Source organism: Phoenix dactylifera, chromosome 8 (genome assembly GCF_051530095.1).
Source record: "Phoenix dactylifera cultivar Ajwa chromosome 8, Ajwa_hap1_PhDact_Kaust_v1.1, whole genome shotgun sequence".
NCBI classification, from domain to species: Eukaryota; Viridiplantae; Streptophyta; class Magnoliopsida; order Arecales; family Arecaceae; genus Phoenix; species Phoenix dactylifera.
Window position 1 is genome coordinate 559,888 of NC_143197.1, and position 26,859 is coordinate 586,746.

At 42.0% G+C, this 26,859-nt stretch overlaps 3 protein-coding genes across 4 annotated transcripts; all 3 read left to right on the forward strand.

Moving 5' to 3' along the window:
• The first annotated feature begins 3,419 nt into the window (after positions 1-3,419).
• LOC103715702 (uncharacterized) lies at positions 3,420-4,268 on the forward strand. Its single transcript, XM_008803430.5, has one exon. The coding sequence runs from the start codon at positions 3,420-3,422 to the stop codon at positions 4,266-4,268; it is 849 nt and encodes a 282-aa protein (XP_008801652.3).
• An 8,159-nt stretch (positions 4,269-12,427) lies between these two features.
• On the forward strand, positions 12,428-12,994 carry LOC149752942 (transcriptional regulator TAC1-like). The gene has a single exon (XM_089924613.1). The coding sequence runs from the start codon at positions 12,428-12,430 to the stop codon at positions 12,992-12,994; it is 567 nt and encodes a 188-aa protein (XP_089780739.1).
• A 5,607-nt stretch (positions 12,995-18,601) lies between these two features.
• LOC103715679 (ethylene receptor 2-like) lies at positions 18,602-26,859 on the forward strand. 2 transcript variants are annotated; one of them, XM_008803398.6, is made up of 2 exons: positions 18,602-20,614; positions 25,530-26,859. In XM_008803398.6, the coding sequence occupies exons 1-2, from the start codon at positions 18,926-18,928 to the stop codon at positions 26,073-26,075; spliced, it is 2,235 nt and encodes a 744-aa protein (XP_008801620.3). In that variant the 5' UTR covers positions 18,602-18,925; the 3' UTR covers positions 26,076-26,859. The 2 variants fall into 2 exon arrangements, with proteins under 2 accessions (XP_008801620.3, XP_088558353.1); XM_088702227.2 differs by lacking the exon at positions 25,530-26,859 and adding an exon at positions 22,522-22,659 and having other exon boundaries at positions 18,817-20,614.

Here is a 26,859-nt window from a genome sequence, read left to right on the forward strand (position 1 = left end):
AATCCAGGAACTCGACCTGAAGAAGGGCCAGAAAATAGAAAAAGGGTGACAACTGCTCATAACCCTTCAAGTGTATATCTACATTAAGCACTAATGCTGCTGTGAACTGTACCGATTTGCAGTCCATCTAGCTCAGAAAACTAGATTATTCCGACCGACACCGATGACGCTTACAAATACTAGTTTTATGGATCTCTCTCTCTCTGTCCCAATCCTTTGATTTGAAGTGTGGGACTACGCCACCTACTCCCTCAAAAGCCTCTAATCTATAAATTGACACTATAACCTAACTTTCAATGCCATGGGTTTTCATTATGAGATTATTTAAGAACATGAGGAATCTCCCAACACACAAAAGATATATAAGCGAAAAGATATAGGCCCACAAAAAGATATATATGGTTGAATTCAAGGAGCATGTTTTTGAATAGATACGCATTGCATGGTACCTGCTGCTGGTTGTTTTGCCAGTCCCACTAAATAAATGTTATATTTCATTCAATGTCTCACTGTCATGCCTCAACCAGAATATCCTGATGCTTTGCGTCCAAGTCACCAGTTTTATATATTATATCCATCTCTCTTCTCACCTCTTAATATTTATTTGTCTGTAGTCTTCTTTTTTCTTTTTTTTTTGTAGAGAAACAAAAAAGATAATTTAGGCAGAAGCTGTAACAAAGGGCTGTAATAGTTCTCGCTTATCTTTGTTTCCTGACGGAGAAAGTGCTATGAGTGTTTCTATTGAAGAACATCAATACCGCGGTAGTGTTTATTTGTCTGAGCCAACGGAATTGATTGGGGATAGATTTCGGAGTGACACCCAAGATGTATACCAACCTTTCCTAAAAATTCTCAGGAGTCTTGGTCAATTTAGAGCAATGCGTTCTTATTTTGGGCCCCAGGAAAATGAAGAGGATTTTTTATTTCAGCATTAAAAGTTTCTATATACTTGGATCGGATGGCTATAAAATTTTCTTATCATAAGAAGTATCCTCATTTGTCGTATAAACTTATGAAAGTCACCTCAAAAGAAAAAACTTATGAAAGTCCTGATAATGTGTTTCCTTTTAAGGGGTTGAACCATTGAAGGTCATTCATAATCTACATTTTTTTGATAATAAAGGAGGCTGGTAAAACAGCCACCTAATTTTTATTGAAGAGCAAAAGTAATTACAGAAGAAAGAAAAAAAAAGAAAGAGTTACAATAACTAACAGAGATTAGATTAGAGCGAGGTAATATGATAGAAACAAAAATAGTTGCAGAAATAGAAAAGCAGAAAAAAAAAACTCAAAAAAACAAATGAGGCAACTTCAGCTCAACAAAAGAATCAGTTTGCTATCCCATATTAAGTAATCCTTTTGCTTAAGTACCAGCAAAGTCAAGCTCTATTTAATGAGATAGATAATCTCCTAATTTTGTGCTAGATTTTTACATGCTTATTAAGCAACTTCATGTTGCAGAAGTTGAACTAAAATAAGACTTACTGTAAACTTTCTATAGCAACTGAGCTTGTAGAAGTTACTTGTTCATAAAAGTTTGGTGTTGCTTTCTTTCTAGCATGACCATGAAATAGCACCAAGCAGCAATAGAACCACCGGCTGTGTGGCTTTAGAAAAATTCCTCTTCCACAAATCCAAACATGGTCCTTCAAAAGTTCTATGAGATTGCAGCAATACACTAGCCAAATGACAAAATATTCTCTAGATGGTAGCAAAAAAACTGTACCCAAAAACAAATCGTCTACAGATTCAACAGTGACAATACAATATGCATCCTCCCATATTTTTTCCAAGCTTCCTTCTAATGCTATATCTAGTATTAAGTTGTTTCTTCCAACAAAGCCGTAAGAAACATTTTACTTTAATAGCACAAAAAAGTTCCAAAGTAAGGAGGCAAAGTTGCACTTTACTCCTCTAGAATTAATGAACTGATAGTGGGATGGAGAGGTGAACATCCCTTTAATGCTCAATTTCCAAACAATCTTATCCTCATCTCTATTCAAGGTTAGGCGAGCAAAGAGATCAATTGATTTTGTTATTGAAAGATCTCTGCCTATTGATTGCTAGATGGTCTAAATTTCCACGACATAGTTCTGCAATTGAAAAAATCAGAGATCTGCATGAAAAACAAACATCGCAATTTAATCAAAGATCATTTATCCTCAAAAAAAACCAGAGAGAGAGAAAAGATCAAAGATCTTTTGATGAAATAATTTTGGCTACCAACTATAAAGAAGTACCAACAAATAACAAAAATAAAAGAATGATTGTTAGGAAGGAAGAAGGGATCCTTCGACTACATTGAGAAACTCTTTCGATAAGATGATTTAATTAGCTCATTATATCGACCTAATCCTGAATATATAACTCAGGTATTCCAAACACATGCACTCGACAGACAAAACAAACCACAAATGAAGGAAGACAAGCACAAGTTATCGCTTGTTTATTGAAACATGCTGTTTAAATAAACATAATGATTGAATGTTTGTAGGAAACCTGTAATATTATTGGACAAATGGGACGCTGCATAGAGGACGGTTGTCGTTTATATTATTTTTAGTTAATTTGGCATAAAATTACTCCCGCAGCACTGACAACCTTTTGATCCTATCCATACGCATTCCAGCCCTCCCTAAATATATTAAGAAGATTGGGCCAGCCAACTCTTTACATCGGCAACTGTGCAAAGTCTGTTTCTAGTCATCAAGACCTGATAAAATAGGACGCATGATAATGAACTACAAATTTGTCATCAGATGGCCATGATTTAAATAGATATATTAGTTCTCGAAGTTGTCTATCAGATAGTTAATTTGTGCGCATGTATATCTTATAATTCTAATAATTATCAACACTAAATAAATGCTCAAAATCAATGTACCAAATCTGGAATATTTGCTTGACCTAGCGAAACTAGACTGTTGTTGAAGTGCGAGAAGACCATGTAAAGGGTGGTCGATCGTTAGGAGTAGGCCCTGCTTAATTACTTGAAGCTGTTTCATCTTCAAACAGATTACTGCTGCCAATTAACTGTTTTATGGCAGATGATACTGTTGAGTTTTTGTTTTATCTGAATTGACCTCTTAACTATTTCCCAGCAATCTTTCCGAGGAAAATTTAATTTTTATTTGTTTCTTTATGACTGTCTGAGAAAATCCTCTTAAGTCACCGCTTTTTACAAATAAAAGTAGAAGAAGCTTCACAAATACAAGCACCCAAAACTAGCTCCGAAAGACTTTTCAGCTCAGCTATTCTCTTCTCCATATATTCTCATGTTCCTTTCTATGTCTCTAACCTGGATACCGATGCTTTCTTCCATGTACATCCACCTTTCCTCAAAATCCTATCCAAAACCATCCTAGCAGCTTCCAAGTTTCAGTCCATTTCTCAGATTTCCTTCGTCCACGCACAGTTCCATGGAGAAAACAAGGTACTGGATGTGGAGTAGAAGGAAATTGAGCGAGAGGCCTCTCAGCTCCCAGATCCCTCCAGCCTCTGTTGGCTCCTCCTACAGCGAGTCGTGGGAAGAGCAAGCCTTTGCAGAAGACTCTGCAGGCCACTTGGGTGGCTGCATATGGCCTCCAAGATCCTACTCATGCAGCTTTTGTAGACGGGAATTCCGATCGGCTCAAGCTTTGGGTGGCCACATGAACGTGCACCGGAGGGATCGAGCAAGGCTCAAACAATCTTCAAGCCCTACCAGCGAAGCCCTTGAAAATAGTGACCATCATCTTAATCCCTGCAGTGTGCCACTGAAACGCACACAATATCCAACCCAGCTTGGACCTCTGGTATACAACTCTAACCCTAAACCTAACCCTAATTGTGGTGTTGTAGAATCACCTCTCTCTCCTTCTAAGGTCTCAGCAGCGTCCACCCAAGAAAATTTGAGTGCGCACACCTTAATTTCTCCTTCATATTCTTCCTGTGTCATTCGAGAAAACCTGAAGGAATCCCTTTTCTCTACCACTAGATCGCTCAAAACTTCGATACCTGATGGACCATTTACCATCCCAGAATTAAAGATTGGAAGAGAGAATTTGAGATTAAGAGAAGCAGGTTGTCAGGCACGAAGAGATCCAGATGATGAGGAGGAAGAGGCCATCACTATCAAGAGACGGAGGATTGATTCAACATCTTTCTTCGTGAGACGATCTCCAGATGATTGGCAACAAGACCAGGCCGAGGTATTGAAATTTAGTCCCGGACCTGTTGAAGAATTAGATCTCGAGCTAAGGCTTGGAGATCCCCCTAAGGTTAAGTAGAATTCCATAGCCCTTGTTCTTAAATGAACAGACTTCTTGCCTTTGTATTCATCCTTATTATCCACTTCTCCTTAGTTTAACTTTTCGTCTTCCTCTGTCCTTCTCTCTCTCTCTCGTGAAAGGCCCCTTTCCTTCTTCAAATTGAATGTTTGAATTTGGAAGTTTCTCTTTGGTCAAAAATTATAACCATATCGATGTGTCAAACAATGGAATGAGATTTTATTTTCTAGAAAAAAAGTCGCAATCATTTATACTATGGTAATATATATCCTTTTTTCCCTGAGATTCTCGCAAAGAAAAGAGATGATATTGCACCTGTTGACAACTTCTATTTTGAGGGAAATAATTTCTAATCATCATAAAATAGTGCTTGTTCTCATCGTCGCACATATTGATATTAAGATAGAAGCCGTTTGCAGATGTCTAATATGGCATTCATCGATCGTTTCTACAAGTAGCAGATGAAAATATCAAGTCTTCGTGCACTATTACTTGTATTGATGTTTCTGCTGTTAGTTTTTTGAAAATTAACTTTCGGATAAGTGAAAGAATTCATTGCATCACTAGCTTCGATTACGTCAGTTTCCACCGATCTGACTACTAACATATGCTCCTACTTCCCCTCTAATTGTCGATCTCCTATATATCTAGACTCTCTTCATGCACCGTGGCTGTACTGATCGATTACCTTTTCTTCTCTTTGCTTTGTCATTTGAAGTCATCTTTTTTGCAGTAAGAATTTCCTCAAAGGAACTTCTTTTTTTTTGTTGAACATCAAAGAAAAATAAAGAACAAGCTGCGAACTTCAACAACTAAGAACTGATTTAAATTGGTTTATATTCTTTTCTAGACTGATGTTCGATAGAGAAGAATCTGTGTTATCCTTTTACACCAGAGGAGAAGGTGGATGACTCATTAGAAATTGTATTTGTCTCCATATAATATCTCCACATTAGCCCCTGGAAAGGAGAGAGTGAATTTATTTCATTCTTCTATGCAAAAGAACTCCCAAGCCTCGCAGCGGGCCGGGGGGTGCGGCCGCTGTGTGTGTGTGTGTGTGTGTGTGTGTGAGAGAGAGAGAGAGAGAGAGAGAGAGAGAGAGCTTGATGCATGAACACCAACTGCTGATTTGAAGTGCATGGGAAGTGGTGAGTGAGGTTATCTTTTTGTTTGTTTTTTTTTTTCATCCTACCGAGCGCACCGACTGACACATTCCAACAGTAGAACTAAACCACATGCATGTGAGTCTGTTTTAAGACGTATGATCTGATGCATCAGTACGTGGATTCCCTTTTCTGCAGTATTCCTGGACGAGACACATCTCTCTTCTCCATAATCCCACCTGTTTGAGTCCTGTTATTTTTCCTTTTCCAAGGCTCCAAACCCAAGCACCCCATGGACATCCCACTATAGTATTACTCCATCAGCCATTCATAATACCAGAAGGAGGAAACCCAACCGCTTTCTGCACTCCTTTTGTTTCTTCTCTTGCACGATTATAGTCGCTAGATGTAAACCTAAACTCGAACCCTAATCTAGCCCTTGCTCGCCATGCCAAAGAAAGGCTTAGCGCTAGAAGATATGCAGTGCATAAAAATGGCTATATGTACGCCTGGATATGTTTAAATGCTTGAGGGGAACATCCAGTTTGACTTAATGGATGGCAGAAAATTTTATGATGGGTTGCAGAAGAATTTAAGAACATACCCAACAACTGCTTGCCATTTGAGTGGGTGTGATTGAGAGAATAGTCTGGAGAAGGAGGGTTTCTGAGAAGGGTTCCAAAGGCGGAAGCTGCTCTCTTGGTGCAGGAGGCTTTTTGTAAAAAGGTTACAGGAGATACTGGTCGCCTTGAATTCTACAGTTTTCCAAAGCTGTGAAAAAGGATCATTAAGGAGATCGAGGAGAGGTTTTGTCTTGTCTTGCGTTGGGATGTTGGTTGTGGGGCAAATCTGGTCGCGTGATGAACAGCTAGAGATGTAGGAAGTACAGATAGGGAGAGTGGAGTTTATGGCAGTGCCGGAGGAGCACATGGGGTGGAGGGTGTCGTTTGTGGGGTAGAGGGGCGTTACAGAATTCAGCAAAGGGAATGACTTATGCCCTAGGGTTGTGTGTGGAGAAGGGCTGTCTTTTTAAGGTGCTCTTGGGCATTACATGCTGAGCCACATTATACTAATTAATTATACGGACAGAGCTTTAACAAAGTGTCTGAGCAGAACGGAATCAACTGCGCTGATCATTTATTTCATTGTTTATTAGCTGTTTTGGACTACATGCAAGTATGTACAACTGGATCCGGTCTTAATCTATTCACTTGAGACTTTAAAGCATATATGTTCTAGATTCTCTCTCTCTCTCTCTCTCTCTCTCTCTCTCGCCCTCCCTCCTCAAGCATGCACGCACCACACGCAATCATCAACATGTCCAAGCCAAGCCAATATTAACATCCATCTTGGAGCTGCTTTTGCAAGTTCACCTGACAAGTGGATCGAGCATCAAGATTAATTTGCATATCAGACTCACACTCTTAAGTTCCGTTGTCCTGTTCTTTTTGGTCCAATAATTGGAAGGAGACGAGGCATCGTCTATAATCAGAAACTGTATTGAAGATTTTCCCCTTGCACTTGCAAGCTGCACTGTTTTTGCAGCAGTACTGCTGTGGTGCACATACAGCACGCATGCGTTATCAGTATCATGATCGTTAGGGATGGAAATTGATAAAGAGACCCTGGCATTGACATGATTTGTTGACATGCGCATGTCAACAAACTTTTCTTGTGCATCCATGTCCCACGTATGCCAGATGTCTCCTTTCTGTACGTCAACAAACCATGTCAAACGCTTACTGTTTCTGATGCAATGCTCAGCATGATGCACCAATCATACCTACAGGCGCATCAAAGTAGGTCGGTCCAATTCTGGCATGTGAGGGGCTTCCTTCATTTTATCTTAATCAGAGTGATTTTTTTTTTTTAATTTGGAAAAAAGCTCATTGTGATGGACTGGAAAGCCGAGAAATCTAAGAAATGAATGAAAAACGGGTTTGCAATGTTTAGATGATTATATCTTTCTTTGAATTACAAAACTTTGTAGCGAATCATTTGCAACTGCTACATGAACTTCTGTTTCATTTAGTAGGTACACGTATGGAACCAAACAAACCTAGAGCAGTTGACTTGCTTTAGCGTTATATGTTGATGGCACTTGGAATTTAGATGGCACGAGATGCGCGACATGTCCCAGCGAAAGCTAGTATTTGAACTGCTATGTCCATCATCATGCAGGAAGGATATGGACATGTTTTGTTAGACAACATGCGCATGGATGTTAATGTTTTAGTAGAGACAATTGCACAATGTCTTACTATGGTTACAAATTAATAAGTGGTTCTCTGGTTAGACTGGTGTTTTGACCCTCCTAAACCTTAAGTATGTTCTGTTCCTTTTCCATCTATATATAGCACTTAAATTCAAAATTCAGACTACGCGCTTGCGAAAAATTTAGTCTGCCCGATCACCTTGAAGTAGGCTGTTACAGGCCTTAATTACCATGAGGATCCAGTCCTCTTTCCGATACCTTGAACGAGTCTCGCTGTCAAGCTTCATGTACTCAAGAGAAGCACTTGATCTTTACAGCTCATTTCCTTTGCTTTCCTTATTTTGCTGACAATTTGTTCCCTTAAGAAAAAAGTCCAGACAAGACAACATTCAAAAGTTTTAGCTGTCATCAGATACGAAGTAGTTGTTAAACTAAGTTTGAATTAAAATCACTCTTACTATGGTTGACAAATTTATTATATGATGCCGATAGGTGAATGTATGTTTAATAAGATATAAGAGCATTGCAATAATGGTATTGGAGACATCTCGTGTATACATTCATGGTCAATCTAATAAGCATACCCGTTACCATTTAGGTCTAAATTTTCCCCTTCTACATCTGCTGATTATGATAGGGTCATATATATAATTGTGTGTGTGTGTATGTGTGTGAGAGAGAGAGAGAGAGAGACTGGCAAGACCATCATCACCGTAAAATTACCCGTCTGTTTCAGTTGCTGAAGATCTAGGAGGGAAATCCAGTCAAGAAGGATCATGCAAGTTTACTTTCTAGCTGGAGCAATATGCCAACCGACAAGAATAAACTGGGTGCCGTGTTTGCGTAACCTTTGTAGCTCTACCTGTCCAAATAATTCCTTTTGGGGTGAAAACTGTTGAAAGGAAATCCACTAGTTAGAAATTCTTCGATCGCTTAATCCCCGGTAGGTGTTCTACAACGAGCCGGAAGGTTGAATTATTCTGCTTCCCCGAAATGCAATGGACGGGTTGTTTCATGTAGAGAAATCAAGGATAACTTTGACCATATCTGAGTGCAATATTTCTCTCTCTCTCTCTTTTTAGGGGGGAGAAATCCAAGTGCAATATGGACTAGATAGGGTTCTCGCATAGGTCAGCGTAGTGCTGCTGGCTTGACTTTTGGCAGCCGACGGGTCCAAGTATCCGAGCTGAAAGACTCGGAAAATTTACTTCTAGAAGACGAAATTTTTATCGTTATATAGACGACGAGGCCAACGGAACAAGGGTCCGCCCCACTATCAAATCGGGTTTTTCTTCTTTTTTGACAAAATAATAAGAATAATGGAGTTGCGCGATGGGCGCCTATCTTACTAATAATGGAGTCCCGCTGGCCTCATGTACCGTCGTCCGCTGGGGCCTGGGGGCTTGGCCCCACCAAATTATGGGCCGGCTACGACCTTGAGAAGATCAGACTTTATGCCATTGTGAGCTGGGCCTGGAATACAAACAAGAAAGCATGGGACCTTGCCGGAAAATGGAGTTTGTGGCGAAGTCGAACAAGAGATCTTTTATTTTACCCCCTTTTTTTTATTTTAAAAAAAAGTAGTGTGACTTACAAATCGTAATTCACGCTCCATAGCACAAAATGATCCCTGCTAAGTCAACTGGAAGACGGGTAGTTGGGGTGGATGGCAAGATTCACTTTACCTGGGACTAAGTTGTGTCTCATTGAATTATCTAGTATCATTTCATTTAAAGTAAGATTTTGATAGATACGGCCCGGATCATTCAGCGGTACCAGCATTGGAACAGGAAATCTATTTTGCCTCCTTTTGGAGTGCCCTCCGTATATAGAAGGCTTTGCCACGAAGGCCTCCGCCAGTATGTTCACATTAACGTGCAGACATGTGAAACTCTACAGCGTTTGATCACATTCAAGATGGGGAACTCTTTCAGAGTATAAGTAGCATATTACTTACGATGATGACTCCTCTACACTTACCAATAATAATTAAATAAGAAAGAAATCCTGAACGCAGGTCTAGGTTGCATTGGAGAAATTTGCCAGAACAATTGACCAGCTAGCAGGCCAGCCCTCAAGCTGGGCATCTTGAAGCCAGTAAAAAGCCCAAAACGATGACCAATAGTCAGCGGTAGCCAGCCACGTGGTGTGTAAACGACCGAGGTGGACCCCAGCCAGCACCAGCAGCTCTTCTGCTAGAGCCTTCCAGGACTGCCCCTGCCTGGCCATAATTATATATGCTTCAAATAAGTCAAAGATTTTGCTATGGTCCGCCAAAAGGCGGAAAGATATTTTTGTTCTTTTACTGCTGCTCTGACCATTGGATTCAACAAGGATAACTTGGACTTAGCCATCGGCAACCGATTGCAGTCGGTTAGGAACAGGTCGAGCACTTTCCCAACGCCCTTCTCCCTCCTCAGCCTCCATGCCTGCTCTGGTAGGGGGGGAGAGAGAGAGAGAGAGAGTGGCGGAAGCGCCACGGCAACGTAGGGCTCAACCGAGAGGAGGCGACGACGGAGGAATGACGAGGACCCGGACAGAGGAGGAGGAAGAAGAGGAGAAGGGGTCGCCGGGTCGTCGCCGAGGGTGAGGTAGGGGGGAGGAGGAGGAGGAGCGGGGGTTGGGTCGTCGCCGCCGCAGACGGGGAAGAGGTCAACGAGGAAGGAGGAGGAGGAGGAGGGGTGCTGGGTCGTCGATTGGCTGAGTACTGGAGGCCATGGCGATGGCCGCCTCAACCACGAGGATGTGGTCGCCCAGGCGCGGCGATCGCAGACGCTTTCGATGCGGGCAATGTGGTCGGCGGGCTCGTCGGGTTTGGCAGCGGCGATGGAGAGGAGAGACAGGGATGGAGACGCTGCGGGGAAGTTAGGGGCTGGCTTGAGGGGGAGAGTGGAGGAGGGAGGATAGAGGTCGAGGAGGGCGGCAGCGGCGGTTCCAGATGAGGAGCTTGAAACCGTGATGGTGATCGACGGCGACGGCCATTGGAGACGCTCTGAGGTGGTGGGAGGGGTGCAAATGGTGGGTCACGGGTGCACCCAGCTCTGTTTTTTGCCCGGTCCAAATGTTGGATCTAAACCCAACTCAATAAAAAAATCAGGCCAAGCCGGATTGAGTCTTAGGCTACAATTTTTGATCAAAAAAATTATTCAGATCAGGTAAGGACTATATATAATTCGGTTTCAATCTAGAAAAATTTAGATTCGAGTTGAATCCAATTAAATCTGAATAAAGATATAAGTAAATACTCTAATAACTTTACTTATAAATAAATTTATTTAAATTTTTTTTAATTTTTTTAAATAAAATTATTTAAATTTTAAATGGATTGGATTGAGTCGGATCGGATTCAAATTCAAAAAACTTAGATCTGGCCCTAAAAATAGAATAAATCAAGTCTAATCAGGATATCAACCTCCCTCATTTGCGGTCTTAGTTGGTAGGCATACACGAGTTATCTTTGGTTTGGGACTGTGAGTGTACGCCATGGAAGAGGAAGAGGTTGGGTCGTCTCCGCTGCGTTCGAGGCCGGGGGAGGGGGGTTGTGACTTGTGATGGGTGGACCGTCGCCACCATAGATGAGGGCTAGCTAGGTTGGGGGCGAGTGGGGCGGTCTGTGGTGGGCGGGAGACCACAGCTGGGTCGTCGCCGATGCAGATGAGAATGAGGCTGAGGATGACGAGAATGGCGACAGACAGTGATGGGGCGGCGGAGGCAGCGTCGTCTTGCACCATTCGGCAAAATAGCAAAAAATAAAGAAGGCTGTTAACTTGTAATTAACCTGTTTTTCTAAATACCCAAGAAAAAAATGAACGGTCAAAATATCTCCTATATTTTAATAAAATAATATAAAAAAGTACCATAGGGAAGACCCATTAATTAATGGCGGGTATTACCGGCCGGCAGAAACGAAATAGAAAAATAAAAATAATGAGAAGCGAGAATGTTGGCGAATCCAATGCCGCGATAACAACAATTGCCTTGGTGGCGAACTGGCGATGAATAGGACCGCGTCACCAGGACGAGTTCAGGAAATTGGTCCTCTTTGTGGGACCGTTATCCCTTCCTCCCTCCTTCGTGCGACCACAGCCACCATATATGACAAGGCCAGGGTTTTGGTTTGAAGTTTGAACGGCGAATGTGTCAGAAAGCTCGGAACTTTCCTTGGAATCCCTACTCGTTCTTGCGAAGGCATGATGGCCTTGCGACAGTCGAGAGAAACTCACACGAGTTTTTTTTTTTGCTAAAGAAACTCACACGAGTTTCGCAATGGGTTTTAAGGAGACGATAGACAACGGCAGTGCCAAGGTTCCTAATAAAAGGTCACAACTGACGTTTTAACCTGTTTTGGCAAGTCAGAAACACGTTGGTTTCAGAGTCTCCGTCGTCGTATCACCGTGGCCTTGGGATTATTACGCGAACCCCATGTTGCCAGCTTCCTTTAATAGAGGGCCTCTGATAACTACGTCCATGCTCCAATCTGACGACAACAATGATGCCTCCCGTAGCTTGTCCTTTTGTAGCAGCCAACATCAATGCCCTCAAGGTCAGATCAACACCTTAGACGGTGGTGATTGGAAGTATTCAAACACGCCAAGTGAATTTTATAACCAAAGCTGCTTTGATTAACCTTCGGCCCTTTCAAAGCAGCACAATGCGTCCTTGATTCTATAATCTGCTGAGTTTTTTTTTCTTTTTGTTAGGTGGTTATAATGCGGTCAGTAGGACAGTGCTTATTTAATCCGAGAAAAACAGCGTTGCCTTTTATTTACTGGTATAAAAACGGACCCTTTCCTTCAGTCGACCCCTCCCTGGCCGGCTCCCCTCCTTTCATTCGGCGAGCGATGGAAGCCGATTGTCCCAGATCAGACGAGATCGAGCCGGCCGCGTCCGACGAGCATGACGGCCAGAGCAGCCAGACCCGGTCCTACGACTGCACCTTCTGCAAGAGAGGATTCTCCAACGCCCAAGCGCTCGGGGGGCACATGAACATCCACAGAAAGGATAGAGCCAAGCTTAAACAGCCGTCCCCCAGTCAAAGCCAATTTTCTGCTGCCGTCTCCAGCGACATCGTTCCCCCGTATCCACCGCCCCTTCATAGCTACATGCCGCAAACGCTGCCCGGAAGTGAGGATGGAAGGTTCGCCTCTCAATGGCCATGGATGGCTCCATGCGATCAGCACCATCACCCTGGAGAGATGACCCCCGATGGCAGCCCCCAGCAGCTGCCTTTGTTTGTGGAGAGGCCATCGCGGGGATATGATCCGCCATCGGGTGGCCGTGGGGGGGAGCCGGTGGGAGAGGTGCAAAGGCCGGGCGTTGGAGCGGACGCGACGGGATTGGACCTCGAGCTCAGGCTGGGGCCGGAGCCCACCGATCGATCCACGACAGACCAGAATGATCTTGTTTGATATGGAGAGGAGGTTGCAAGCTAATTGTACTTACTGCCTTGTTTTATTCTCCCACTAACATATGCTTTACACGAAGGATGAAGATTAAACTAAGAAAAGGCACCGGGTACTTTTCTTTAGTAGCTATAACACTTTTGCTGATCTTCCTGACTGTTTTCTCTATTATCCAATCTCATGCTTGCTCGCTTTTAGCTTACAAGCAATGAAGAACATCAATAATTAGAAGATACTAACACTTGTCTCACTTCATCATAGAATGATATCCTCCTTAATTATTGCGGATAGCACGAAAGTTAAATCAAGAGTTGGGAGGGAAAGGAGACAGGAAATGGAGATGTTTAATATTGTCCAAAATATTTAGAAGTTCATTTTTTTTTTTCATGGTATTTGGGGTGTGTTTGATCTTTCTGTCAAACCTTCTTCCATCCTACGAGCAGAAAAATATTATTACAGATACTTTGTAATCGATCCCTTGTACCCTTCTATTGCATTCAATAAGCGTTTAGCCTTAGAGTCATGCTCTTGATGATACCTACTCTTCGCATCCCTCATTGCCTTTCCTAAATTGGAACCACACATGGCTAGCTAATAACCAAGACGTCAAGAATGCAATAACCAAGGGATTCTAATCTGGAGCTTCTGTGCGAGGCTTAAAACTACAAAAAATTAGGTCTAGAGCAAGGTTCAGATTGGCTGCAAGTTTCTGTCAAATCACCTATGTACATGTGAATTTCCTCTAAAGGAGTTGTTAACTGATGAGAATTCATCATGCTTATTTTCTCAGAAAGAGAATTCATCACGCTTACAAGATTGCTATTAGGGCAACGTAGCTCGAAAGTAGTTACTGCCACCTTCCAGTTAGCTGATCTGTCCATATAATTAATAGCCCTCTTCTTGTAATGGTATAAATGCATGCCGAGTGAATGAACTTACCACCTATTCGATGGAATCAACTTTCTGGAAGGGAACAAAAAAAAACTCATAGGTTCATCCGTTGGGGTAATCCAGAAAGTGTGATCCTCCTAACGCAGTAAAAATCATCAACTTATCATTATATATCTACTACATTGCTAGGAGTATATTCATTTGCCTCAGTGAAAATTCTTGCCCATTTAGCTTGTGCATATGATTTGGTGGTCTCATCTCCGGCCTATGATGGATTTTATGTTCAAGATTAGCCTCCTGTTTATTTTTATTTTTATTTTGATGTAGGATTTAGGTTCAGCATACGACTACCTACATGAAACATGGTTATCACTAATGCCATTCTCAAAATAAGACGGGCTTCATTCATCTTGTGCATTCTTCAGAAATATCTAATGATGCCATTTTTGGCATTATTATTTTTGAGTCATTCGGTGACATAAATATGTAGGTTATACTTTGGTGCATGCATACCTAGCTAAGATGTTATTACCATGTTCTCCATGCTCCAGACCACCAGTTTGCACTCTCAATTTTTGAGAAGTAATTTTTCCGAGAGGCATCCTTATCTGAGTACCACCCAAAGCTTCATTGGGTTGTGAAGTATATGCTACCGCAATTAGCGGTAGTGCAAGGATTTAGCCCCTCAATTTGATTTTTAACCAGTGAGCTCAAAAATGAATTTAAAATGGTGAAGTAGGTAGAACATTGAGATGAAAGGTTCATGGATGCTTCATAATTAAGCTAACGTGACACCTTTGCATGTAGTAGAGGACATATACATTAGCCAAAGCGCAACATCAAGCTCAAGTTGCAAAGTAATGCAGGCTTCATTAGTTTATTAATTAGGCTCCAACTAGACGTTGCTTGGGGAGTATTTGTCTACATCAACGAAAAGGCGCTAGTGATTGACTTACTCCGGACCACATATTTTATTATTGTATCAGAGAGTCGGCCATCTCACCAGGTGGAATCTCCAACAATGGCCAACCAGGATTTCTCCATGCACGGCAGCAGTTGGTGAAGAGGCTGAAGAAATAGGAAATTTTCACTGCAAGTTAGGAAACGGGAAGCTTATCTATGTGCATAGCGAGTGTTTCGGTTGCCTCAGGGAGTGTCTCGTTGGATCTATATAACTTAAAACTGCAAGGGACGGCCATGAGTTCCTCTTTCGATTTCAGTTCCTATATCCTTTCAGGTATGAATCGCTGCACTGCTGGAAAACAGAAGGGTATGAAAACTTCAGGATGCCACTTAGAAACAATAACAGAACTTTGAATTGCGGAAAGTACTTAAATAGATCATTAGGAGTATGCTCACATTTATCCTGCGTCTCTGTAAAGATAGATGAGCTACCTCTTTTGCAGCAGGCAGCAGGGCTTTAATTGTTTCGTTCTTGACTTGAGTGCAGAGAAGCGGCAGTCATCAAAGTATTAGATAAAAACAGGCCGAAATAACACCTGTAAGTATCTAATCGGGAGGCAAATCTTTATCCACACCGGAAAAAAATAAATAAAGGTAAATCTTTCATCTGCAATGCAAATCTGAGTTCTTGAGATCTCCCCCGTCCCCTTAAATGAGATTTTGTTTGTGGGAGACAGGAACTTATTTTTCTGGTGTCAATCGAATGGTGGGACCGTAAGAGCGTATTTTAAAGTACGGATCCTGTCTAATTCATATAATTCAGGTTTCCCTTCGGTGTTCAGTCTGCTCAAAATTTCGCTGCCTCAGATTTAGATCGCCAAACCACCTCCTACTTTCAAGTCAATAGTAGGTGCTCTCATAGGCAGAATATTTACTTGACAGTGTTCCAGCATTTATTCAATCAGTAACCATTCATTGATGGGACCCATCTAAATGATAGTGGGCGATTTTTAAAGAATCAATGGGTGTTTTTAATCCCTAAGGTAGAAAGGCCTAACTCAAAGTCATTACAGAAAAACCAGTGGATGAATAACTGAGCAGAAACAAAGCTGCTGAGATCAAGTTCTCGACTAGGATGAACAGATTTATGATTAAGCTGGCCAATAAAGCCCTTGTTCTCAAAAAATTCTAAAATTATAATTTTTAGGCATTCGCATTAAGTACATGCGCAGATTCAATCTTTTGCGACCGGTCAAAATCTTCCAGCATCTGAAATTCAAAGATAAATATAAATGAAGAAGGTTTTCCAACAACGAAGAGACCATGTGGATAAAATAGTTGTCCATCCGTTGCAAGTGCAGACCAGTGTCTACATGATCTGCAGCACACATAATACTCTTCGTAAAGATGTTCATAGATTAATTTGCTAGCCTTATTAAATAATTATTAGTTTTATCTAGAGTAGTTGCATGAGCCTTTAAGCTATGTTATAATCACCGGAGGTTGTGAGAAATTGACATTGGGCTTATTATTAGGCAGAAACTATGCTCGTGCAATGTTCTAAAAGATCTTTATCATACCCTTGGTGGAGGGTGCCTAGGACTGCCAAGCCGGCAGCAAGCTTCATGCAATCATACTTCTGGGTCTTTGGATCTGCATGTTTTGCACCACAGAGGATTGTATAGCCTTCCTTAGCCACCATATCATTTTATCATGGATATGGATGGTTGTCAAACACAATGTATTGCATTGGTTGTCGAATATGATGCATTGCAATAAGGTATCGAATAATCATCTATTTTCACAATCAGATGATGTGGCAGCTATGTAGCTGGCCCTCTGTGATGCAAAACATGCATTATGATAAGGTAAATTGAATTGCATAGGTTCATCCTCCAATTTTACTGTCGGGGTTGGTGGGTGCGGGGGTGAGAGAGAAAACGTAGTTAAATCACATCCTCTACTACCATAAGCTTGTCACAAGTAAGCATACAGCCTATCTCTTAGCAATGCTCGTGCCTCAAGCCGAAAAATTGATGTTGGTAGACATCACTTATCTTCAATATCATTGTTTATACCATCATTCTATTGAAGTAGTGGAATGGTTGCGAAAAGTGAACCTATACAAACCATGGTCTAATCTTGTGATGACCCATGCAAGCGTTGTGCCTTGTCCCACATTGATTATTTGTTGGACAGATCTTAGATACTTATATAGGATCAAGGAATCCAAATAAAACCTTCCAGCTAATCTTTTTGGGTGAGGTCCCGAGTTGTGATAAATGGTATCAGAGCAGACCAAGACATAAACGGAGGGAGTATGTGATGATCTATGCAGGCATGTACTTAGTCCTACATCGGTTATTCGCTAGGTAGATCTTAAGTACTTATATAGGATCAAGAAATCAAAATAATATTTTTTGGCTAGCCTTTTTGGATGAAGTCCTGGGTTATGATAGATCTAAAAAGAAACCAAAACAATGTACATAAAACACCTCAAGAGCTAGCAGGCAAAGTAACTTAGTGCTAGTCTGCGGACAAGTAGAATTGCTAAAATGCAAGAGGGCAATAGGTTGTTGCAGTGAGAGATCTCAATTAAGAAGCCGAAACATACGTAATTAGCCTTTAAGGGATCCAAAGGACCCCAGAATGATTTTTAATATAGTACAGATTTTTTTTAAATAAAGATACTGGTAAGTAAATATGATGTATAAAATCTATTCCACATATCTAGAAAATTCTAGCGACAAAAGCCACAATTTGATTATTAGTAAAAAAATTGCAAGCCTACTGATTTTATCTATTTGCATCCAATAAGTTATTAGCGATATTCACTTGGATGGGTTAGAGTCTAGTTGAGTCTAGTCTGATTGGCTTGTGTTGGATCTAAGTTGGTCGGATTGGGTTTGATTTAGTGGAGCAAGCTTCGTTTGGCCTTATTAGATATACTCAAAATTTTGTATGATTGATTTTAATTAAACTGCACATTCAAATGTGACCTATATTTATTTAATTAATATCCAACAAGATAAAACAAAACCAAATTATTGGATTCTTATCGCTGTTGTTTGGTGGCATGTAGATATCTTCATATAGTTTATATTGTTATCGAGGCAGATCAATCTAAACATAATCTTTCTCCAAGACCATGCAATATCTAATTAATTTATAGCTAGCCGTGACAACCTATAATGGTAACAGCCGAAGGCATATGACACTTGACAAATAGGTAGCCTTCATGTAAAATAACAACTCAAAATCTCGCTCTACTCGACCGCATCAATTTCTCTCTTCCCTCGCAAAGTGGATTGCATCTCGCGCTCGTGCAACGAGCTAAGCAACCAACAAAGCAAACAAAAAAGTCCGACAAAAGATTAAGAATGCCAGCGCAAGAGACCTAATTAATTAGACATTAATTGGAGTACTAGCTCTTTATAGGCTTAGGATCCAGCCTCTTTTAAAATTATATTAAGTATTTATGAATATAAATTTATAGTTTTATTATTTTGCTAGTTGTATTGGTTTAATTTATAAATTTTATAAATTTTTCAGCTTAATTATTTAAATAAACTCTTACCCATGCTGAAATTTAGTGCCAAGCGGGGGAATGGAATGGCGGCGGAGCAAAATATTTTTGGATCCTATGAACCCGAGTTTCAAATCGCATTCATCGTCTCGTAGTCGTACGCCACGGTGCTATCAGTCTCCTCCTGCAGTTAAAGCGGTGAGCATCAAATGACCCGATGAATAGCTGGTGCAACGGTGATTGATGGATGAGGTGTTTGATCAATAGACTTGGATGCTCCCAGGTTCAACCCTATCGCCTCTCCCGTGAACTTGAGACCCCACGTACCAAAACCAAAACCGAGGGACACGGCCGCCGGTTTTCCAGCACCCTTCTCCACTTCCGGACGCAAGTGCAGTGCTGACACCCCCATTTGTTTGGGGTCCGACAAAAGATACGGAGGACGCCGCCAAAACAATCTCCAGAGGAGAGGGACAAATAGATTAAAAAAATCTCCCAGTGGCAAATTTCTTGCAGTCACTCTCCTCCCCCCTTGAGTTCTTTTTTAAGATGCCCTGCCTCCGACGTTGTCATCGCTACCTCCAGCCGCCCGCCGCTCGGACATTCCGTCGAACACCATGCGGTCGTCGTCGTCGTGGTCGTGGTCTTTCGCCCGCTGCGGCGGCTGCGAGGAGAACCCCACCTCCCTGTGGACCCTGGAAAACGTCCTCCAATGCCAGAAGGTGAGCGACTTCCTCATCGCCCTGGCCTACTTCTCGATACCGTTGGAGCTCTTCTACTTCGTCACGTGCTCCGCCATCTTCCCTTTCCGCTGGCTCATCCTCCAGTTCGGCGCCTTCATCGTTCTCTGCGGCCTCACCCACCTGGTCGCCGCCCTCACCTACGCCCCCCATTCCTTCTTCCTCCTCCTCTCCCTCGTCGTCCTCAAGCTACTCACCGCCCTCGTCTCTCTCGCCACCGCCGTCACCCTCCTCCCCATCATCCCACAGCTCCTCCGCCTCTTCGTGCGCGATGGCCTCCTTCGCCAGAAGGCCCGCGACCTCGGCCACGACCTCGGCCGCATGCGCCGCCAGGAGGCTGCCACCTGGCGCGTCCGCTTGCTCACCGCCGAGATCCGCCGCTCCCTCGACCGCCAAACCATCCTCCACACCGCCCTCGTCCACCTCGCCGACGCCCTCTCCCTCCACGACTGCGCCATCTGGATGCCCACCTCCCCCGATTCGCTCTCCCTTACCCACCACCTCAACCGCCGTCGTCTCGACCACCACCACCACCACCAAAAAGTCTCGATCCCCACTGCCGACTCCGACGTCGCCGAGATCATCACAAGGGAGGAGGTCTTGACACTCGACCCGAACTCCAATCTGGTCCGAGCCACTGAGTCGGAGCCCGTCGGCCCGGTGGCCGCGATCCGAATGCGGCTGCCTCGAGTGTCCAAGTTCAACGAGGGCATGCCGGAGCTCGTGGAGGAGTCGTATGCCATTCTCTTCCTCGTGCTTCCCATCGGTGGGAACAGGGTCTGGACGACCGACGAGGTCGACGTCGTGGAGGTGGTCGCCGACCAGGTGGCCATGGCCCTCTCCCATGCCGCCGTCCTGGAAGAGTCCCTGCTGATGAGGGAAAAGCTCGTGGAGCAGAACCTGGCTCTCGACCGAGCCCACCGCGAGGCACTGATGACGAAAGAGGCCCGGAAGTCCCTTCAGAGCGTGATGACTCGAGAGGTCGTCGGGCCCATCCGTTTGGTGGCGGCACTCTTGTCAGCATTGCAGCTGGAGAATTTGAGCACGGAGCAGCTTGCCATGGTGAAAGCGGGGCTCGTCCTGTCCTCCCTCATCGAGGAAGCTGCTGGCGTCAGTAGGTTCGAGCAGGGTAAAGTGGAGCTGAGATTGCGGCCCTTTCACGTTCGGTCAGTGGTCGAGGAGGTTGTGAGCGTGTCGAGGCTTTTGTGTGCTTGTCGAGGTGTATCCTTTGAATTCCATGTCTCCGGAGGTAATCCTGGACCAGTGCTCGGGGATGAGAGGCGAATACTTCAGGTTTTGCTATACACGATTCAGAATATTTTGGGCACTGGTGATCGGGGGACCGTTTCTCTCCAATTGTGTATAGAGGATGCTACCGATGATGGAAGCTCACATGGTAAGTACGTAGTTGGGAAGCAGAATTTTGGTCAGGGGATGGTTGCATTAAAGTTCGAAGTTTGCAGAACCGGTTTGGGAAAAGAAGATAAGATCTCTGATTTGAAGGAATCCAAAGATGATGTTGGTGATCGCCAGATTAGTTTTTCCTTCTGCAGGAAGCTGGCAGAGGTGAGCTTTTCTTTCTCTGGTGCTTCAATAATTATTCGATGGTTAACGATGCATTACTTTGTGTTAAAAAAAGAGAACGCGTTTGACTTGTTTTGATTTTGCTATCGCATTGCTCGTGTGCTTCGTTGATCCCTAAATTTCTTATAATTTACCACTAATGGTAGAATAAAAGTTCATATCGAATGAGATCTTGCCATATATTTGGTTCTGTTAAAGCTTTTGTAGCACACTGCACCCTGTATAAGAAGTGGTCTTTTCATCAGAACAGGGTAATTAAGAACTTAAGAATGCTGCTAATTTCACTTCTGCTTCATGCATTGATATCCAGTTGTTTGACATTGTTTGCCATGCATTTTCCCCTCTCTTTATTGTATCCTCACTTGAATTTGATCCCTATCTTATCATTTATACTTTAAGGATAATGTTGTCTTATGGATTTTTAGTTATGTGATAATTAACAGACACAGCGCAATGAATTCCCTTCTTAAGATAGACTACAACAGTAGAACTAGACGAAGCAGAAATCTCATTGACAAAAATATTTGAGATACCACAGTGGTCTAAAGTTGCAGGAAGAGAAGATATGAGCAAGGGATCTTGGTTCTCATGCACCAAATAAATTAAAACTACTGTATGTTTAAATTGAATATTTAAATCTTCTTTTTCATGGTAGATTGCTTCTTTCTTTCTATCTCTCCTTCCTTGATTTCTTTTCTCATTAATCTTCCTTTTCCTCTGTCACAGCAGCAACTACAATAACAAACCTTGTTTTTTCTCTTTTTCTTCTTCAGGTCAATTAAAAAAACAGAACTATTTGATCTGAAGTTCAATTTATTTTTACATAAAGGCTCTTTTGTATAATTCTGCTGCCTTATCTGTATGATATCAAGATAGATTTACTAGAAGTTTGAAATCAGGTTCAAACCTGAATTATATATTTTAATTTCTCCAATACTAAAATCCTATGACTTTCTGAATCTCAAATTGCTATAGACCCCTCATGATTATATCTGGGCTTTTCTTTAACGTCAACATTTCACCATTTCCATTGCCATTGGTGATCCCCTAGTCTAAGAAATAGCACAACTTAGTCCTGTTAGGTATTTTGGAACCACCTAAGAATTATCATTATCTCACAAAGAAAGTAAAACCACTAAAAATAGAAGCTACACAATTACTATGAGGATACAAGTCGAGCCCAAATTAAGATACCTCCGTAGGATAGTTACTGACAGAGATAAACAAATCCTTCCACACCCCCTTAATCCTAGATTAAACAATTCATTTTCAAATGTTTAACCCTCACCTTGTCTGGATTTTTGTCAAGCCCCGAACCCCTCTCCTGAGTCGACCATGTGACACGGCCACATAATCCCTAAAGCGAAGCCCTAGAGATCATGTATGGCCTAAGATGTACAATATCCACATAATACCAACAATTATAATCCAATCAATCTAATAAAACCACCAACATTAAATAATCAACTAGTTCAATTGCAAAGATTCAGATGTCCATCGGTATCAGAAAAATAATAGAGATAACTAGCTAACTAACTACTAGTTGCACAAACTTCATGTCCCTTCCATTCAAAACTACGTCTTCTATGACTGAAAAAATTGTAAAAAAGAATATGAGCTTTTTCAGCCCAGTAAGAATTTCGAACCGCTACGCCATAAGTAATAAGAAAATAATCAAGTGAACAATACCAGATAAAATGAATACCATATCAATACTGGAAAAGCTCATGCACATAACATGCACATAAGCTATCATTATTACCTTACTAAAGAAACACACACACACACACACACATACACACACACATATATATATATCAAATTTAACCAATTATTCAACAACAGTTTCTTTTGTTATGTCATTTGTTTCTCATTAACTTGATTTTCAGGTTTCATAGCAATATTTTTCTAGCTTTAAGCAAGATCATAACCCAATCTAAGACTGCTAAACAAAATCCCACGCGTAAATCCGTGGAAGCTATCTCACGCATAAGCTCATGAAGGCTATTCTACGCATAAGCTCGTGAAGGCTATTCCACACAAAAGCTCGTGACGGTTATTCCACGCATAAGTTTGGGGAGGCTATCCCACGCATAAGCTCATGGAGGCTATCCCATGCATAAGCTCGTGGAGGCTATCCCATGACGAGGTTAGTCCGAATTATATTTTATTCGTCTAATTTACATGTTATTCTTGTCAAATCAATTTTCACTTATACAGTGCATATCTCTCAAATTCAAGATATCATTATTTACATAATCATGTTTTCAATGTCTGATATATAAAATAACCATACAAGTATATTCGTACTGAAAATCATATAAAACATACCATCACATTCCAAGCTAAATCTATCCATGTAAATTTTGCGATGCATATCTAACGGTACAAATCAATAAACATGTATATATATTTATATTGATGACCAAGTATAAGAATTCTTACCTCTACTGAAGACTAACTAAACACAGCAATCACTAACCCACTCACAATCTATGAGCTGGGGTGCAAAGTACCCCGATCGGAACCTTCTTACGCAGATGACTCTACTTCTATAGAATCAAACTAATTTATCAAAGAAAAATCATATAGTGGACTAGTAACCTAGACCGCCTACCGGCATCCACAGGGGTCCGTCACTAGGTCCTCCGAATCTCTTCTACCAATTACGGTCAACAAGAGAGAGAGAGAGAGAGAGAGAGAGAATGCTAGAGAAAAGAGGTAGGAAGGGAAGAGAGAGATAGAAAGAGGAGAGAGCGAGAGAAGGAAGAGAAGAGAGGGAAGAAGAGAGGAACATCTCTCTCTTCATGAACGGGGAAGTTCATCTTCCCCTTTCCCCTGCAAGTCAAAGGGGGTGGCAACCACGGTGGCCCAAACCCCCACCCGACGGCGATTGCAGGTGGTCTGCAACCTCGGTCATCGCCGGTGACGACGATCGGCCATCGCAAAGAAGAGATGATAAAACACAAAAGGAGCTCTTGAATCTATCCAAACTCGGCCAAACCATGGCTGATTCCCCCAACAACTGGTCATACCATCCCAAAGATCTCGAGAGAGGTGAAACTCGACCAGAATTCAATGGTCACGACGGTCAATAGGGGAAAAACAACCGAAATAGAACACCCCTATTTCAGATGGTTTTCCAGCGATTTGCCGGCTCAGATCGAGGTGAATGACAACTAAAACACAAGAAAAGAAAAGGAAGACAACGTGGAACACTTACCTCGGTCCGGCGAGGTGATCCGGCAGCCCTTTCCGGCGAAGAACTTGGGACAAGAGCTTGGGATCGGTGGCTTGTTTCGAGATATTTGTGATGGGTTCAACCAAGGACCAGGAGACCTCCCACGATCGAATCAGCTCAGGATTTTCGGAGTCCGGCAAAATCAAGTAGGTTGGGAGTCTTCTTCTCCACCTCCCATGATCAACAGAGCACGATCAATGGGCTTGGCCTCTTAAAGCCGGGCCATTAGCCTAGAAGAGTTGGGCTATTACAATTTTAGTCACCTATATTACAAATCTAGCTAGAAGAAACAAAATTATATCTCATATTTTGCATCAAGTGTTGAGCCTCATACGACCTGGTCTATGCTCATCCCTCTTGTCGAAAAGCCATATGTTGCAAACTTCTGCAAGTTCATGCACTATATCTCATGCACACCAGCAACTATACCATGTGGTTGTCCTCCATGCATGCGCCATGCATGTCTTGACATTTATACTATGTTTTCATTAGCACTGGACTTTGCATCAAGAGTCTTGGAGTATTACCAATGCTCATGCATGGTCTTCTAGCCTCCAGGCATTCCATGAGACAAAACGACAGCACCCTAAAAGTGATTCATGTAGATAATCATGCAACTAGGATGAAAGATAGATCCGAGGCGCACCACCTTGGGCTCTTAAATCAGGGAGAACAGTTGTTGTCCCCACCTATGACCTCACCTAAAAAGGTTAGATGGAAGGTATTATTTGAGTTTTTTAGCCCTGTATAAGTACCCCAAGACTTACCTAATGCATAGCCAATGTGGGACTAAACAAACCCACACGGATCCTCTCATACTCCTCCCGTTTAGGTCTTAGTGTCCTTGTAAGGCTAAGAGTTCAAATTCATTTAAATCTAATTACAAGCACCACGATCGGCTTGTGGTCAATCTCAATAGGCCCGTGCTGCATTGTTCCCTACTCCGCATAGGCCATAGGCCACGCTTTGATACCATTTGTCACAACCCAAAACTTCACCCAAAAAGGCTAGCTGAAATATTTTGCCATGTATAAGTATCCAAGATATGCCTAGTACATAGCCAATATGGGGCTAAATATATGCCCGTACAGATCCTCATAATTGTAACAACCAAAAGTAATACATGCAGAACTCTCTTTTCCGGTTGATCAAAAAAAATGCAAAAACTGAAAGTTTTGGCTTGAGCATAGAATAGAACATACCCTATTTTTGATAATTGATAAATTGGGACCTTGGGTTTTTTTTCCCCATCCCGAAAAAGGTTCAGAATTTGCCTGTCGCTTTTAAATATACTACATATTTGCTAGAACAAATAAATGCACAAAGCATAAATGATATGTCATTCGGATGTAAGAGAAGCGTTTCTTACTGGAACTGATTGGAACCATGTATTCTTTTATGTCAACACTTGATGTGCTTAGAAAACTATAAATTGCTCCCTTTTTTTTTGCTGAAAATTTTGCTCCCTTCCAACAGAAGGTCAGAAGTAACTCAGTAATATTTTGGTAGCTGTTTTCCCTTTTCCAGTTCTTTCATCTTTTCCTCCAGATCTATGTGCTGATGTTCTTTTAAAGCTTTAAATATTTTTCTTGCCTAATTTCAAGTGCTTCTGCCATCAGATTATGATACAATATTGACCTTGATCCATATGTGCAGCTCATGCACGGGAGGATTTCAGTTTCCAACACATCAGCAAGTCTGCAGAAAAATATGGAACTGCTAATCAGAGTACGACATGAGCGGTCAGGGGAAGGATTTGTTTGGCCAAGATATATGGATATTGAGGCTACCAGATGCCCGTTCAAGGGAATGAGGATTCTCCTTGCGGACAATGATTGTTATAATGTCTATCTCACCAGAAAGCTTCTTGGAAAATTTGGCTGTCATTTATCCATAGTGTCTTCTAGGTACCACTGCTTGGAGATGCTGTATTTAAAGAGAAACCAGTTCCACCTGCTACTTATTGACATGCAAATTTTTGAAGAAGACAGACATGAATTTTTTGCTCACATCAAAAAAAATTGCACAGAAAACAGGCCACTGATTGTTGCACTCACTCCTAATGCTGATAGGAATGCCAGAGAGCAATGCCTTCATAATGGAATTCATGGTGTAATATGTAAACCAGTTATATTGCAAGATATGGTAGATGAATTGCACAGGATCACCCAAGGAACACAATCTTCACTTCCTTTATGGTGACCGAGAAAACAAAGATAATTCGACAATGTTCTCTTGATTTGTGCAGAATTCTGTGCCGTTAATTGGAACGATGTAGAAGCTTTGTGAGACTGCTTGAACTTGTTTGAATTTCCAGAGTTTGGTAAGATCTGTGAGATTAAATCAGCAATGAAGAAGTGATTTGTAACTTAAGAGTCTGTTGAATGATATTCATCTTCTTTGAGGGGTATTCGGATTTCCTTTTGAGTACTTGGACAAATAATCTGGGTTCCCATTAAGAACCGTGCAGCTGCAGCTATGTTGCTTGAACTGTGGAGAACCCAGTATGGATGTGTCTGAAATTGCTCTTTTCCTCTTGTTTGCAGCAGCGAAATGATGGCTTCTAGTGATCGTATGTCAAAAGGTAATTATCATGGCCCCTATTCATGGTTCTTTTAACCACTATTCAGATCCCCTGTTTCCCAAAAGCAGTAGAGCAGGAAGTCTCAGATGCAAGAAAAGAAGACTTGATGATGGTTGCCATCCCATTAAGAGATGAGGTGCATATGATTGACTCGAGATGTTCATACTAGACTGGCTGCGTATAATTTGACAAATGGTTGCGACTTTATCAAGGTACATTTTCGAAAGTCAAAAGGAGTATCCTGTGAATTGTTGTGTTATGGTGTATTCTTCTCACAAGTTAGCACATGCATCTAAAGCCTGTCGTGTATGGAACAGCATATTAATTGTAATATCTTGGTCAAACATTTCCAATCCATCTTAGTTCATAATTCATACTGCACCTTAAGCTGCCTGATTACCA